This window comes from Venturia canescens, chromosome 1, assembly GCF_019457755.1.
Source record: "Venturia canescens isolate UGA chromosome 1, ASM1945775v1, whole genome shotgun sequence".
Lineage (NCBI taxonomy): Eukaryota > Metazoa > Arthropoda > Insecta > Hymenoptera > Ichneumonidae > Venturia > Venturia canescens.
In genome coordinates this window covers 35979211-35994756 of record NC_057421.1, presented here as the reverse complement: position 1 = coordinate 35994756, position 15546 = coordinate 35979211, and the positions used below count along the sequence as shown (strand labels likewise).

General features: G+C 33.3%; 3 protein-coding genes across 16 annotated transcripts in view; 2 read left to right on the top strand and 1 right to left on the bottom strand.

Moving 5' to 3' along the window:
* The window catches only part of LOC122412823 (uncharacterized), a 241837-nt gene extending 229815 nt beyond the window's left edge, over window positions 1-12022 (top strand). For 9 of the 11 annotated variants that reach the window (XM_043422724.1, XM_043422767.1, XM_043422776.1 and 6 more), the window contains one exon: window positions 6171-12022. In XM_043422724.1, the coding sequence (XP_043278659.1) occupies window positions 6171-7400 (1230 nt within the window). In that variant the 3' untranslated portion in view covers window positions 7401-12022. Of the gene's footprint in view, window positions 1-5145; window positions 5248-6170 lie in introns of all 11 variants that reach the window. The other 2 variants (XM_043422799.1, XM_043422793.1) reach the window with 2 other exon arrangements.
* Window positions 12023-12503: 481 nt separating this feature from the next.
* On the bottom strand, window positions 12504-14177 carry mRpS22 (mitochondrial ribosomal protein S22). Its single transcript, XM_043422878.1, has 3 exons — window positions 13888-14177; window positions 13290-13756; window positions 12504-13008 (listed from the first exon to the last, which is right to left on the bottom strand). Exons 1-3 carry the CDS (start codon window positions 14024-14026, stop codon window positions 12553-12555), a joined length of 1062 nt encoding a protein of 353 aa, XP_043278813.1. The 5' UTR covers window positions 14027-14177; the 3' UTR covers window positions 12504-12552.
* Window positions 14178-14207: 30 nt separating this feature from the next.
* Window positions 14208-15546, top strand: part of LOC122412870 (RNA polymerase II-associated protein 1) — a 6808-nt gene continuing 5469 nt past the window's right edge. Inside the window, exons 1-2 of one of the 4 annotated variants that reach the window (XM_043422810.1) lie at window positions 14208-14320; window positions 14535-15059. In XM_043422810.1, the coding sequence (XP_043278745.1) occupies window positions 14574-15059 (486 nt within the window). In that variant the 5' untranslated portion in view covers window positions 14208-14320; window positions 14535-14573. Of the gene's footprint in view, window positions 14421-14534; window positions 15060-15546 lie in introns of those variants that run through there. The other 3 variants (XM_043422819.1, XM_043422829.1, XM_043422839.1) reach the window with 3 other exon arrangements.

Sequence of the window (15546 nt, the reverse complement as noted above, 5' to 3'; positions counted from 1 at the left end):
TTTTTCCATCATATTAATTCGTTATAATTATTATTCTATGCTGTTTTGTATATATATATATATATATAAATATTATATACATATATATACATAAATATATACATATCTAAACATATAATATATATATATATATGTGTGTGTGTATATATAAATATTCTTATCGTTCATTATATCGATATTCATAAATTATAATCGAAATCATTTTCATCAATAGTGCTCAAATTATTCTGCAAAATGCACTTCAATAGCAATGAACTTTGAAAATACATGTAAGACTTATTTTTTTCCATTTTGATCCTTCCCGTTTTCAAATAAAAGTAAATAAATAAAAGCCAAATGATTGAAAGAGAATGAGCAATGGTGCTGCGACATTATCCTACTCATGCGAGTATATTGAGAATACGAGAGTTTTATTTCTCACCATCCGTTTCGATTCTTGCAGTATCGATAATTCATATAATAATTATTACACAAAAGAGCTCTACCCGTATTATTTATAATGAGGAAAACAATTTTGAGGGGACTTTTTCTAATTCCCATCCTACTTGGAATACTTATAATGTCTTCGCAAAAAATTAAGTTTTTAAAAGTCATAATTTTTTCATTCCACAAGAACCTAGACATACGAAAGTTGTGGACACACCAAATATTCCATTATTGCATCCTCGAAGTTTTTCATTGACATTTGGCAGAATATTTTGAGACTTCACCGATGAATATTTTTTCATTACTCGTGTTTCACAGTCTCTCCAGCATATATACATATATATATATATATGGATATATATATTGTTTTTTTTTTCATTCTTAATGCGTGCTTGTTCTGAAATTCGTTTCATTCCATATTATATATCTGACGTTACTGTTATTCTTTTTTTCAACTCTTTCTTTCTTCTGTTCCTAGATTTTTCGCCGATCTTTTTATATAACGCACTGCTATTGAAAGAAAAATAAAGAACGATATTCCTTGTGTACATAATTTGTAACACAGCGGTGGGTGTTGTCATTTAAAAATACATGCGTGATAAACAGAACGAGTATGTATATATGATCCGTCGATTTAAGTAAGAAGTTAAGAAACAATTAAGTGAAACGAAAGAAAAACCGAGCAAGGCGCGGATCGTGTTAAAAGGCAACATTTACGCTGATTTTTTACCAATTTTATTCCAGTGTGCATTCGAATAAGGCATTTATAATGTTCGTGCACTCGTCATGTGATATAACCACTATATGGAACCATTCAATTTTGACGTCCAATTATTATATTGTTCACTAGATAAAGTACTGAAAAAGAGAACGAAAAGAAACGTTAAAACAAAATTCTCTCGCTGCTGCTTCTAATTTACTTCCTCCGAAATATTCCTCTTCTTGGCCTATCGCAAAATTTTCTATCATATACTTTCTCAACTTCTATTACTCAAAAATTCTCTATCACTTCCGTTCAGATTCACTGTAGATGATTTGTTTGTTCAATATAAACAATTAAGCAGAGAAGTCCGTTTTGCATCACGATCTGGGACAACAGTGAATGTTATCGGTTACGTTTCATATTTTTCAAATATTTTTTCAATTTTTATTCAACAGTCAGTTTGAAACACGATGCGCAGCGACCTCGATTTATCCATTACTTTGATCACAAGACACACGCTCTCCAATCCACTTCTTATAGTAAGGTGTATTTAAATCCCGATGTTTTAAGGTTTACATTGGATTTCCCCAACAATGAAAAGTTCTATTCGTCATTATTGTTAATCAATACGATTATTATATGATTATCGATGCGTTTAGATCTGTTGAACCAAAACTATGTATTTGTCATTATCTTATCATCCGTTTTTCGTATCTTCGTGATCTCGATTTATTGAAAAAACTAAAAACAAAAAAAAGAAACCAAATTGGCATTGTTCAATGTATATGTTAATAAATCCATAAATGTAGATGGGTGACTAAGAGAAATCTCACCGTTAAAATTTTCTAGTATTGCCTATAATTCTCAACGACAAAATTGAATTATCGGCAAGTCAAACGAAAATTATATAAGCATATGAAAACGGTGACACTTCTCTTTGCTGACACCCTTTGTACCAAAAAAGCCTCTATCTATTTGTATATATAAATATATATATATATATATATCGTATATGGGTCATTCCATACCAAACCGACCAATCCGTCACCCCGACTATTTTTGATTTTGCTGAAAATTTTCTATTATTTTGTACCTACTGAAAGAAGTCGTTCCTAATTTTTTTAGATTTTTTTCCCAACTCATCTGATCACAATATCTTTTTCAAAATTTCGTACAATTTTTTTGTGAACGCCCATAACTTCTTCAATAACAGAGATATCAAAATAGAATAGTAGGTCATTTTTTTCGTCTTAAGTTGTAGTTTTATGAAAACAATACAAAAAAAATAACAAAATGAATTTTTATACTTTTTTTGTAGTTTTTAACGAAAAATATTTTTTTTTTCTAACTTAGACCGTTTTGATTTTTTTCAAAAAGTTCACCACGTTTTAATAGACCTTTTACACGTGCAGAAAAATTTTTAGTTTGTGATATTCATAACTTGTTACTTTTTTTTTCTATTTTCTACCACGTGTCAAGCGAAAAAGCGTGTTTCCTCCTTGAATGGACACCGCAAATAGAGTGATTTGATTCAAAATTATTCCAATTGTATATATTAATCGGTTTGAACACATTTAAATCGCTACGTATACTACCGGGGCAAAGTTTCCGGAAAAAAATCCAGAAAAGTTAAATGAAATTTTAACAGAGAAAAAAGTAATCTTTTTTTATTTTTAATTCATTAAAATTTCATCACATCATTGTCTAAAATTTTTTTAACCCGAAATATTTATTCTTGGCGTTGATCCGGGTTTTTTTGTGAACTATGGAGACGTGCTAGAATATCTAAAGTAAAAGAAGATTCATTTTTATATTTGAATTTTTCATTGATAAATATCTTGAAAACCTTATTGATAAAATTTTGGAAAAAAGTCTGATAAAATTTTAATGAATTGGAAAGGGACAAAAAAAATTTCTATTTCTGTCAAAATTTCATAAAAAGAACCCCATCGTTTTCGAGTTACGACATTCGATGTACTTGAGGTTCTACATAAAAAGTAATGAAGGAAGAAATTTCTGAAAAAAAATATTTAAAAAATTCCAATGCCTAAAACAATTACAAACGCAACTTTTTTTATTTTTGGAATGTCCTGTGAAACCTAATAGTTCTGGCGGTACGCGACAGTTTTGAAAATTTGTCTTCTTTTTGTAAAACCGTGATAATTCTGCAAAAAATGATTGCAATAAATTTTTCCAATTACAAAATTGAAGCTAAGAACCTTCGAGGACTCGTTCGCAGAATTGAGGACAAAAAATTGTATCTAGAAAGGAAATGAAAAGGGTAAAAAACGGACGTTTTTGAAATGACGCAATAACCACAAAAAAAGATCGTAGTCGTAGAGACAATAAAAAAAGAACAAAAATGAAGCGGAATGTCTCTTCTCTATTACTTGCATTGTCCATTTAAGGAGGAAAAACGTTTTTTTGCTTGACACGAGGTAAAAAATAGAAAAAAAATAACAAGTTATGAATATCACAAACTAAAAAATTTTCTGCATGTGTAAAAAGGTCTATTAAAACGTGGTAAATTTTTTGAAAAAATCAAAACGGTCCAAGTTTGAAAAATAAAAAATTTTTGGTTAAAAACTGAAAAAAAAAGTATAAAAATTCATTTTGTTATGTTTTTTGTATTTTTTTTATAACTACAACTTAAGACGAAAAAAATGACCTGCTATTCTATTTTGATATCTCTGTTATTGAAGAAGTTATGGGCGTTCACAAAAAAATTGTACGAAATTTTGAAAAAGATATTGTGATCAGATGAGTTGGGGAAAAAATCTAAAAAAATTAGGAACGACTTCTTTCAGTAGTTACAAAATAATAGAAAATTTTCAGCAAAATCAAAAATGGTCGGGGTCACGGATTGGTCGGTTTGGTATGGAATGATCCATATATATATATATATATATATATAATAATGCCGTAGAGTAATAGCGTAAACTACTGTGATTTTAATTATTAAATAATATGATTGATCTTAAAGGAATTTTGTTTCGTTTCCTCTTCAATATACCGATTGATTTGAATATTTTAGCTTTTTATGTCTGAGTTTTTAAATAATGTGTCCAACTTAATTAGTTCGTAAATCCGTGACTTCTTTCATCGTAACTTTTGTGCATACCATTCTTTCATAACCGATTGTTTTTTTTCTTTTCATTTTTAACATTTCGTTATTTTATCATTTTACTTTCTTTCCTTTCGGGTTATCGATTACTTTCACGTCGTATTTCCACGTACAGTATATCAGAAGTACACTTTTCTTTCTGTCAATACTATACTCCTTTTTCTCTCTAATTCCATTACTACTGCCTTACTATAAGGATTGGACTGAAGGTTTTGTCTATGTATTTTTCATTGGCAGATTTTTTTATAATTTTTTTTATTCCGATTTCTTCTCCCCCCCCCCCCCCCACTCTCTCCGCTCCTCCTCTTTATGACTAAAAATGGTGCACGAATTGTCAATGCACGAGATTGAGATGCATGTCTGTATTATACTTTTTTCCATATTACCGCAATTACCGATCCATTTTTAAAAATTTTTTCATACAAAATTTTCATATCAATTCTTTTCGTTAAAGCTTAATTTTTACGCGGTAATTTCATATTAATTTTGCGTTGCCCGGTGTTAACGAGGTTCAACGATACGTTCAAATCATTTCTCAAACTCTTCCCTAACAAATTAAACTACAAACACTTTTTTATTTCAACGCTTAGAAAATTCGAAGAATTTTTTTGATTCCTTATCGCCATGTAGACATTCCATCACCATCAAAAGTTAAATTATTTTTATTTCCAATTATTTCTGATATGTAAAAGTTTATTCGATTGTCGCTGACAATAAAAATAACAGAGAGATCATGTTCGAAATCGGAGAACTCATCTAAAAAAAGTAAAAACCTGCTATGCCAAATCATGAATGGCGGATTATTTGATCGATAAAACGAGTTTGGCTGCAATGTGACGCGGCTGTATGTCATTTTTTTTTGAACTTTTGATTTTTTTTTGCTTTTTTTAAGTTGACTAATACCGGACAGGAAACGGTGCCAAATGTAAAAGAGCCCCAAATGAGTACAGACTTGTAACATGCACAACACACATAAACGTATAACCGACCACAGGTAATTATCTAACCGAATTGATATTTTATTTCAACCGTTTATTATCAATTTTACTCTTTATTTCATTATTCTTCCAATTCGTATTATTATGATTTATATATTTTATTAATTATCATATGATTAATCGGGCAGTTCGTGCGTTTCCGTTCCCTCCATATTATTGGCATGCACGTTTTGCACAATTTACATTGGCATGACAGCTAAAATGATATCGAAGCGTACATGAAGGATCGATGTGTGTACATTTTTTTCTAATTGAACGAAATTTTTGAAGTTTGAGTTAAAAACAAAAAAAAACTGACACGTTTAACCTAAAGTTTTCAGCATCTATATTTAATTGATGAGATAAATAACTACTACCGTACGAAAAGAGATAAGAAAATATCGATTCATGTACGAGTCATGAAAAAAAAAATATCTTTCTATATCATTATTGCGTACATGGGCAAAATATCTTTCAAGCCTTCTTCTTCTCCTTCTTCTCTCGCACCCCGCCAGCATCGAATAACGTGAAATGACGAGACATGTATCAATATGTCTACATATATATATATGTCCGTGTATACATGTATCATTGAATTCTTTGGCTTTAACGTAGTTTTTTTTTGAGAATAACGCCAAGTAGCTAGATCTACTATATCACCATGTAAATCCTTTGTAACGGGTATTATTTCCAGTTGAAAAAAAAAAAAAAAAAAAAAAAAAACACAAATACAATGACGCGAGCACAAAATATTTCCGAAATGTAGAAGGCTCGGAGACATTTTGACTCATTGAATGATGTACATATCCGTATATCACTTTAATTGTTCATATAAAAAGAAAATATGATGATGGTAAATTAAATAGTAATATGAGCAGCAAAAAGCACGTATTGATCCATGTTTTCTGTGTTGAAAAAAAAAAAAAAAAAAAAAAAATAGACAACTGCCCCTGTGCCAGCGGAACGCACTGTCGTGGGGCCAACGGGCGTCATCGGGGGAGGGGCCCACGTTATCGAGTCATCCACCCCAAATCAGCAGCGTCCGGAGAACGCACTCGACGCTCTGCTAGATGAGTTGCAAACGTTCTCCAGACCAACATCGCAACTGAGCCAAGCGTCGGGTATGATGATAGGACAATCGGTAAATCACATGCCAAATTTGTCCGAAATTGGCCGATCAGCGAGCCAAATTGTACAGAGCAGTGGTAGAGCACCGAACATGTCGGACATTGGTCGTAAGGGTAGTATAGATTCATCGACAAGTCTCGCGATCGTCGCACCGGGTCATTCCAACACGCTCAGGCGTTTGCACTCGTATCCATCGAGCTCGGACACGGATACTTCACCACCAATAGCCAGACTTCAGGTATCAGACTCCGGTGGGATTTTGCCACCGCAAAAGCCTCCGGTACCAGAGCGAAATGCCGAATTATTGCAATTGGCAACTTCGAGACGAGTACCACCACCACCGCCACCCCGTACAAGCTCGAGATCACCGTTGGCCAGTCCAACGAGTCCTCAATTGCCACCTCGCAATCCAACCGGTACACTCCGTCGAGGACGTGCCAATCCAAAAGAAAGTGGCAAACCTCCAATGGCTTTACCACCAAATGCGAATAACAACGACGAGAGCTTGCCTCCCAATAATAACATATTATCCGCGAGTAATTCGAGCTCCTGCGAGAGCATTAATTCCCAGGAAGGACTCCAGAACAAGAAAGGACGTCAGGAACAACTGGAACAGAGACATCAAGAATTATTGCGTAAACAAAAAGCCCTGCAAGAACAATACGCACGTCTGCAACAATTACACAGGAACGCATCTGGCCTCGCAACCGTTCCACCCGCACCGCCTGATTTGCTCAAAAAAACTGGTTCCGAATCGAATCTCCTGGCTAAAATGGGACTTGGATTAAGCACTACTAGCTCGGGCTCGCTTACCAGCCTTACCATCAGCAAAGTCAATGCCGACGGACAGCCCTCTGCAACATCCGTGCAATCGTTACAACAACAACAACAGCAACAACAACAACAACAGCAGCAACAACAACAGCAACAACAACAACAGCAACAACAACAACAACAACAACAACAACAATCCGATTCGCAGAACTCTCAAGCTATCAGCCAGACGACAACGAGCAAAATCTACGAGACTGACATTCTGTGACCGAGAAGTTGGCTATTGTTATCGAGCCTCGTTACGTTCGTTTATTATCATTCGATGACGATTCTCGTGTCTAGCTAATTGATCAACGACGATACCGACGATAAAAATATCATCGGCACGAATGTATACTCGAGGCAGCTTACGGGAACAGTGGAACAGCAAATCAAGATTACGGCTTCGATCTCTTGGGACGAAAGTGACGTTTCTTATATTTATATTTATATATTTATGTTCGATTCCCAATAATGTTCGGACTTTTTTCAACGATTCGAAGAATCTATATGGATTCATTCTTACTTTGACCAATGATCGAAGAAACAATCGAGGAACAGTTTCGGAGATTATTCTGTCTCGCAATTTTTGCCTGTTTACTTGTGCCATTTTGTCAACTAGTTCTATCGACCATCGTATTAACGAATCGTTGATCACTATGATACCGTAGGAGGCACAACGGAGGACATTCAGACTGAAAATCCGACTTGTCGAATTTGTGCAAAATTATTTACCGATATATTATATTATAACGTAATAAAAAAATGACATAAAGAGGAAAAAAATTTAACATCGTTACATTTTTGATTGGGAAAAAAAAAAAAACACACAATAAAATTAGCTAAATTTGTTCATTTGCCGCGTGTATACGTTTACGGGCAAACAAAATTGGGACTCTCGTCGGCGAGATTTTAGGCATTTTTTAAAGCTACTAGGTTAAATATACTCACATATGAATGATCATGTGCAAGAAATAATAAGTCGCAAATGGATGAAATAATATCAAAAATGTGCTAAACTTCAAGATCATCACTAAACAAACAAGGGGAACTCTCCATACAAATGAGTTATCTCGTTATCCGGGATGAATGGAATAAAGTATGAGATTTTTTGTGACCGATGCGCGTGTATGATTTGGATATATATATACACACACTGGAATTAAATGAAAAAATGAAAAATATACACTACGTAGAAATTAGAAGAGCCGTGAACATTATATGAATGAGAAAAAAAAAAGATAAATAAGCGATACTTGATATGCTAATTGTAACGACAACAAAAATGACGAATTCGATAGTGAGTTTTCATCCAAGCTATTCATTAAAATTGCTCGGTCTTGGCTGTTATATTGATAGGTGGTATAAATGTCATCACGGAGCAACGCTACTGGGATTTCGTCACGTAATATTTTTTTTGTTTCGGTGTTAATCCTCTTCGTACATCATTTTGCAAGATGGAAGCAAATTGATGAAAAAGTTGTCCGAGTATAGTGTACACGATTGAACGAGAAGCGACAAATTATATATTATTCAAATTGACGAACTGTGACGATATCGCACTCCGATACGGGTCGAAATACGACGCATAAAATTAGTCTGGCACTATCTTAATAATAATTGTAGTAATAATAGTGAAATAAAAAATTAATTCATAATGATATTTGAATCTGAATTGAAAACAAAAAAAAAATGAAAAAAATTAAAACATTCGCCCCGCGGGAATGAGAAATATTTATTGAAATATTTCTGCTCTGCTCGATCGTGGGAACGAAAACCTTGTGCTCCTCATTATTATAACATCGGGACACAAAGATGCACGTCATGTTATATACAAATGAACATCTTCGAAAAAATTTTCAGTTCCGCCATATGTCGTCTCGGCGAATGATAATCATGTACGATCTTGATCGATCTCGACTGAAGGAAAAAGAAAAAGAAAAAATAGACATCAATCTATATATTATATGATAATAAATTCCGTTAATTTCTGCCGAAAGAGATAACGCCAAGTTATTTACAGTATTATGCAGTATAATGAACGAGCCAGCACGAGGATTTACGAAAATGGCTTATTCAGTATCCATCGGATCTTGCAGAATAAAAGACAAAAAAATAAACAAACAAAAAATTATCACCGGTAAACTGATCGGAAAGAGCAGCTCGTGTTTATGTAACGCTATAACTAAAACTTATCATTAAATAACAAACTATTGTTGAAACGAGAAAAAAAAACAGAAATAACTGGATCCAAAAGATGGGAATAAACGTAAAAAACGAAGAGAAATAAATCAATAAACTCGGGAAGCAAATCTAATTTATTTAGATGAGACTATAGCGGAATATTAATTATGTGTGAATTCGAGAGTGTAAAACGAGATAAACAATGTTTGCATGGGACTGCTTCGAATAATCATTACGAACAGTTTTGAATATGTACGAAAAACACTGAACTATCACCGAAATCAATCTGTCTCGCATAAACGAGATTAAATAAAATTGAAAAACAAAAAAAAAAATAAAAAAAACAAAAGGAGGATTTATTTAATCGCCTGTGCCAAGACATTTGTAGTATAAATTTATATATATATATATATAAATATAATTTCGAGGAAGGTATACAGCCTGAGATTTGTCAATTTATTTTTATTCTTTCCATCTACTTTAATTACACGTGTCGCCGTTATACTCGTAACAACTATTTAGATTATTATTTTTATTATTATTATCATTATCATCATTATTATGATTATATTATACATACCTATGTACACACAACATACATTTAAGGAGTTAAGTTAAAAACGATTAAAAATAAACATAAAAACTGATGACAATGTAAACGTATCACAAATGACGACTGAATGCTATGTGTTTCTTGGATTTGTCGGAATAACAATATACAGCATTTTGTGTAAATGATATTGCATCAAATACATTCGTACATTTTTTCTTTTACAAAAAAAGTAAACATGAGAAAGATAAATTATTTAATAGAGTAAAATCCTTCAATCGTTCCGGCAAGATATGCGAATTGAATTTGAATGTGCCGATTCGAATGTATTGTTCCTTCTTCTTTATGCTTTGACATTTTCCAAAATTAAAAAATTGCCTAACATTGAAGTCCTGAAGTCCTGAAATTGATCTTCGTTACTACAAACTTGCATCAAACTTTTTGTTGTACACGTCAAATATTCTACTGACAACCGATCGATTAAGAAAATCGACTAGTAGCCGATGGTCGGGGCATAGACTATTTTAGATTGGCGAATTATTCCAGCGAAAAATGCACTATCATGCAACGAAAATTGATAATTTTTGGGTAGATTTTTCAGAAAGTATTTTTAATATTTTTCGATTTCTGTAATACAAAAATAAACGTTTTCTGTCATACTAAAAATTTGGATGATTGAGAATCGTCGTAAAATGATCGAACGGAGATTGTCACTCTTACGATGCAATGTCATATAACATTATAGAGAGAAACAGAGAACAAAATGCTGCAGAACGACGACGACGGCGACGACGACGAATTCAGCCCGAAAATATTCCAAAGGATAGAACACATGTGTGCAAAAAAAGGATTATAATAAAATTGCTCAAACAACAGAACCCTTAATATCGCAAATATTATCAATAATAAACTGACTATACGTAAGATATGCGAATTATGGGAGACTGTAAATGGGGAGTCTAAACGATTCGTATGCGCGTATATAAATTAATAAACTTTATCGACGTAATATCTCAAGTTAGATCAAATTTTTAATTAACTTTCGAATTTAATGTGGTCTTTCAAAGCCTGATTTTTTAATACAAATGTGCTTAGATACGTTTTTTTTCTATGAATTTTCATCATGATTTTACCGTCGTTCGAAAAAACCCGGATGATAAAAAAAATGTGTAGGACCAGTTGGAGCGAAAAAAAAATTTCCAAAGCTTACAATCTTCAGTGTTGCTTCTTCAAGACTCTTGATGCGAATCACATAATATGAAAATCAAATCCTGTGACGTCAATTGTTTCTCCTCATTAACAATTGGCAGAAGCAAAACAGAACTTCCTGTGGAAATCGCACCAGTGAATGGGCTGCTGACATTAATTTCCAAGTATTTTTTTTTTAAATATACATCAAACCACTATACGTAGCACTCTGAATAAATTCGCTCATCAGTTGGATAACAAATGTATTTAATCAACAAATGTTATTTAATGGCCTAATCAATCGTAGCAATACAAGAATCGATTTCTTCTCAAATGATTCTCAATCGATTTCTTCGAACGATGAAAAGTTAACACACTTATTGAATTAGTGCTTCTTCATAATTTGCACATATTTATGAAACACGCTAAAACCACCTCATTGCGATAGAACTATTAGTAATGTCCGATCTCAAGGATCGACGATGATTCTTATTTTTGAATAGCCGTTATCTTTCTCTTAACTTGGGTGAAAGGTAAAACAATGTGTTTCGTTAAATTTATCTATTATTGTATTTATATGGTAGGATTAACTTTGTACAAAGCTCATTTTTTTATGCATGCACGTTCAATTGAATCGAGATTTCTTTTCTCATATATATATAGAGTGGTGTATTCCACATCGTTAGGAACGATCGACATATTTTACGAAGCGAATTGAACCTCATCCATTGATCCCGGGCGCGCGCGCGCTTACATCTCAAAAAATGCACAGAGTGAAAAACTTCGAAGGAGATATGTTGTATTTAGTAATATTATGAATCATTAGTGTAATGTTTTTTCTGACAGTCCCTTGTACGCCAAATTGAATTGACTTGTTACATTTGTAAATGTTTGTAAGTAATTAAATAATAAATTAATCACGGTATTAATCGCTGAAATAACGAAACCTCGTGACCTTTTAAAAAAACAACAAACATATTCATGATTTTCCATTTTTCGGAGTGAAAGTTACATGTCCAGCCAATGCTAGCCCGTTTTCTCGCGTTAAGAAGGTTTTTTTTATTTAATAAAACGTCTGGGAAAATTGATAATTCAATCATAGGGTGGAAATAAAAATTAGCTATTCTTTAAATATTATTCCCTAAATTTTGATGCATCACTTTCGTTGACTATTGATGAGTAATTTTTTCAACATTCCCTCATGCTAAACTATACAACCAAAGTATTGAACATTCCGTTTGACGAACTCGGGGATTGTAGATATTCTCTGATCACAATTTGCAATTATTTTGTTCTTTATTTATTGTGCTTTGCCTAGATTATGAAACTACCCAGCATAAAGTTTCACGTTCCGTGCTGACTCAAAGTCACTCCAGTTCCAAGGGAAATTGTTTAATGGAAACGTCAATATCGTTTTTTTTTGTTTTTTTATTATTCAATCACAAAGAGTGACATATTTTTATAAGCCATGTGCTTTTTTGACACCTTCTTCGATAATTTGTCTGGCATTCAATACTTCTTTCAACGCTTGTAACGACAGCACCAATCTTCCATTCTTCGACGGCTCGAGACTAATATAATCTTCTAGGAATTTCAAATTGTCACCATTATAGTCCAATGTAGCAGATAATGCATCGGGATGAACTGTATTATATAGCTTGATCAATAAAACCGCATCTTCGAGCCTTTCTGTTTTTATATTTTCGAGGAGTAGATGGTTTATATTTTTTGTCCAAACAAGATGAAAAACCAGTGGACCAAAATGTCGTGTGGAACGCAAACGATCAAAATCCGCCTCCTCGTTAACTTTTGCATAAACAGTTTCTGTGATGCGATGATATTCCGGATCGTTTGGTTCGTACTGTAGACACGCTCGGTCCAAAATAAATTCATATTCTCGCCGATCCAATACATCCTAAAATAAATTTAAAAAAATATATATGTTTTAAGAATCGAAAACAGAAATTGAGGTTTACTTGTTATTTAGGTTAGAAAGTGGATTAGTTTTAGAAAAAAATCAAGAGGAACTTAAAAATTAACAAAAAAATATAAATTGATTGAACGTAACACAAGCCAATTAGATGCTAAAATATAAGTTTAATAAACACTTCCAATTGAACAAGATTTGCAAACATAATTTTCTTCAATTAATTCTATTGAATATATATAAAAATCTGTAACGCGAAAGAAATATACCTTCAAATATTCTTCTTGAAACATTTTAGGATGTCGGATTTGTCTGCCCTTAATTGGGTAGTAAATTTGATTGATACGATGGCGTTCGTCCCATGTGGCTGTTCTGAGAGTACCATCGATTTCTCTTATAGCAATCAATCTCTGATAATCATTGGCAGGATAAGTTATATCAGTGAAAACATATTTTGCAGTGTCGTGACCTTGGAGAGCTGGATCTTTGGATAAAACGCGTTGAATATCCGTTCGTCTTTTAACAACAGGAGGCATTTGAAGTCGTCTCAAGCCTCGTTCGTCAGCTTCGTTTATGTGTTTTTTCAATTCTTCATCAGTCATGAATTTATAGACAGCATCTTCAATGGGTTTACCATCTTTGCGCTTTCTGAACAGTTTTTCGTTGTTAGGACGTATTAGGGTTTTCAGAAGATTTTGAACGTCCTCATTGAAAAAAAACGGAGCAGGATCTTTCTCTGCGATAATTTATACAAGTGAAAAGAATGGAAAGTGACGATGGTCAATCCTATCGATAAATACGATAGCCTTAAGTTAACCTCAAAACTTTTGTTTTCGATTATTCCAGAGAAACGCAACTTTAGCTTACCTGAGTCGTGTGTATTCGAACTGTATTTTACACTCTTTGTTACGATGTTGTATTGAGCACGACGCAACATTGAGTATGAACTACGCGAAATCATTGTTTTTCCAGCAGATTGTATAACTTGTACCCCGATACCAGCCATATTTTCATAGTAGAATAAGCCGTAGAAGTGGCGCAAAGAACAACTCGCAATGCTCGCAACTCGCGCGACCGGAGCCCCATTCGCAAACAAAGAAAGAAGATATTATATACGCAGAGAATATATATATAACCAACGTGATACCAACTACAGACTACAGACACAGCGTTTAGAGCTTTACAGCGGCTGCTCTCTCGCCGCAACGACGAACCAGGACGAACCATACCACAACCATACCGACAAAGCATGTGACTGTGACTTATTGCCTAAAGTCCCTTAACATATATATATATACCGGTACACGAAAATACAACGAAAAAACATTTAACCCCTTGTTTAACAAGTTCCAATGTGTATAGTATAAACCGAGAAGTAATTCATTCCGATGATAAAAATGGTTATGAATCTCCAACGTTTTTACCGAATTTGGATTAGTGTACCTTTATAGTGATTAAGTTTTTGAGGTTAGGTTCTAAAAATTTTTGCTAATGAACTTCTAATTCAATTAAAGGAAAAAAGTCATTTAAAAGTTTGAATCTTCAAACATAAAATGAGCGAGCCAACGATCTTAAAACGTCCTAAGCCTTGCGATGGTGAGGAAGAATTGTTTCGTATGCAAGAAGACTTTTTACGAACGAAACAAGAACCTTCCGCAAAAGTGATAAATCTCCGGGCTCAGGTGAAAGCCGCTGTGCCAATGGAGACTAATGATCTTGGGAATACAAAATCAGATGGTAGAATCCGATCGAAGTTCGCTGAACGCAGAGCCCTTGCACAACAACAAAAGTTAACTACTTCTCAATCTGACGGACAAATTATACATCCCAAAATCGAAAAAATCATCAGCCAAAATGAGTCTCCCCATATTATTTCAGATTCTGTACAGAATTTACCTCTGATCCCTTCGAGCGTTATACTTGGAAGGATAGTAGAAAAAAAATATGCAGAAGGAAAAAATTCATCAGATTTCACCCATGCTTCATTATGGGATGACAAACAAAGAGGCTTTCCTGATGTATTTTGCGTTGATCAAAAGGTTTTAAATCTTTCGTAATTGATATTGCACTAACTCTAGAAAATCTATAGTTGGAAATGACATTTTTAGTCAATTCAATAGAAAGATTCTTACATTTATATTTCTACCATATACCATGTAAACATTTGAAAATCACACAAATTTAATAGAAATGAGTATTTGATAATCTTCACTATGCATCTAGTATTTTGATGTCAAATTTACAATAGTATGGGTCATTCAAAGCATTCTTAAGTGACGACGCTGAAGTTTCCTTCCAACGTTGGAGTCCAACGAAATCAATGAAAATAAAATGATTTATCCATCAGTTTTTTATTTCACGAATCATAATTGTGTAGATTGAAAAAATACAAAGTACAAATTCGACTGGAAATAAATTGGAGAATTGCTGGAATTATTGGACAGTTTTTTAGATCATTTCGTTGGGCTCCAACGTTGGAAACTTCAGCATCGTTCTTAAGTGTTATGAAGTGACTTATTGAGTTTG

Excerpts from the sequence above, each read along its gene's own strand:
- mRpS22 (XM_043422878.1), bottom strand. The coding sequence starts at position 14,026 with ATGGCTGGTATCGGGGTACAAGTTATACAATCTGCTGGAAAAACAATG. Across the intron at positions 13,757-13,887 it reads TTCGAATACACACGACTCAG|AGAAAGATCCTGCTCCGTTT; the intron begins GTAAGCTAAAGT and ends AAATTATCGCAG. Across the intron at positions 13,009-13,289 it reads TTCAAGAAGAATATTTGAAG|GATGTATTGGATCGGCGAGA; the intron begins GTATATTTCTTT and ends AATTTATTTTAG.